Source organism: Amphimedon queenslandica, unplaced genomic scaffold (assembly GCF_000090795.2).
Source record: "Amphimedon queenslandica unplaced genomic scaffold, v1.1 AMPQUscaffold_3020_Cont24981, whole genome shotgun sequence".
Taxonomy (NCBI): Eukaryota; Metazoa; Porifera; class Demospongiae; order Haplosclerida; family Niphatidae; genus Amphimedon; species Amphimedon queenslandica.
Genome location: NW_003556648.1, coordinates 1 through 1,363, shown reverse-complemented (window position 1 = coordinate 1,363; position 1,363 = coordinate 1). Strand labels below are relative to the sequence as shown.

Sequence of the window (1,363 nt, the reverse complement as noted above, 5' to 3'; positions counted from 1 at the left end):
ACCATGGGCTATAGCCTTGGGTATTTTTCAAAATTTTGGCATTCTCTTAAAATGGCCGTAACTTTAAAAATTAAAATCAAAATCGGCTCAAACTTTCTACACAGCATAAGTACATCAATATGTATCAGAAAATGTAATAAAAAGTTGGGGTGATTTTGGAGCCATTTTTAGAAAGAACCATGGGCTATAGCCTTGGGTATTCTTCAAAATTTTGGCATTCTCTTAAAATGGCTGTAACTTTAAAAATTGAAGCTGGAATCGGCTCAAACTTTCTACACAGCATAAGGACATCAATATGTATCAAAACAAAGCAATACTATAGTTTGATTAAGTGAGGAGCATGTACTGATACATACCATTGTGTTGTTAGTTTAGTTGGAAGTTCAAGAAATCCTTTATCAATCATCCAATCATCATTAACAAAACGTGACCTAAAGAGAGAAATAACAATTAAATATCGTTTGTCTCCCTCGCTCTCACTCTATCTCTTACATATAGTTTCTAATGGAGTCAGGAAGTATAACAACACAACGCTGGCCCTTTCCAAAATTAAAGTCTTTGATAGCTTTTATAGCACCAGCCAATGCACTACCACTGGAGCCACCTAATAATAAAAGACATCAGAACATTCTCTTATTAAGGTACCCTTCATTCTTGCTTACCACAGAGCAATCCTTCATCGTTTATGAGTTTCCTGGCATAAAGGAAACCATCTTTATCGTGCATCTTGTACCACTTGTCAGTAATTGTCCTGTCCATACCAGCTGGGAAGAACTTCTTCCCAATACCTTCAACCTTGAGGAATAGACAAAAAACAATGGATATCATAACTATAGTGGCTATATACTATCATACCATCATGCTATCAAAACAATAAATTGAATGTGGTGATTACTATCAAAATTTTGGGCAAATTTTCAGAAAGGTCACAAATGCAACAGCTACTGTATTAGGCCTGGTTCACAATATGACGCTAGGCCAACGTACCGTCAATTTTTAATCAAAAGTGTGGGCGATTTGACCTTTTGACGCATGCTTTCCGCTGGAATCGATCCAGATTCGATTCCAGCGTCAACGTAACGTCAGGACCAGCGTAATATTGTGAACCAGGCTTTAAGGTGTGAGATAATTTAGGCTACTACTTTACAACTTGACCTCTCACAGTTTGATGCTAAGATTGTTCATTGTTACTTACCAGGTAACTCTTGATTGGTCCATCATTTAATTCAGGCGGGCTGGCTAGTGTTGAACCATATGGATCAACAGCCACTACCTAATAGAGAGAGAGAGAGAGTTCAACATTAATGACCAGTGAGTGTATTATAAATTCCCTACTTTGCAATTGCGGTTGTCTTTCCTTTAT

General features: G+C 37.2%; 1 protein-coding gene across 1 annotated transcript; it reads right to left on the bottom strand.

Moving 5' to 3' along the window:
• Positions 1-301: 301 nt before the first annotated feature.
• Positions 302-1,357, bottom strand: LOC109593060 (cystathionine beta-synthase-like). Its single transcript, XM_020008316.1, has 5 exons — positions 1,336-1,357; positions 1,196-1,273; positions 663-795; positions 493-604; positions 302-431 (listed from the first exon to the last, which is right to left on the bottom strand). Exons 3-5 carry the CDS (start codon positions 757-759, stop codon positions 317-319), a joined length of 324 nt encoding a protein of 107 aa, XP_019863875.1. The 5' UTR covers positions 760-795; positions 1,196-1,273; positions 1,336-1,357; the 3' UTR covers positions 302-316.
• Positions 1,358-1,363: the final 6 nt, after the last annotated feature.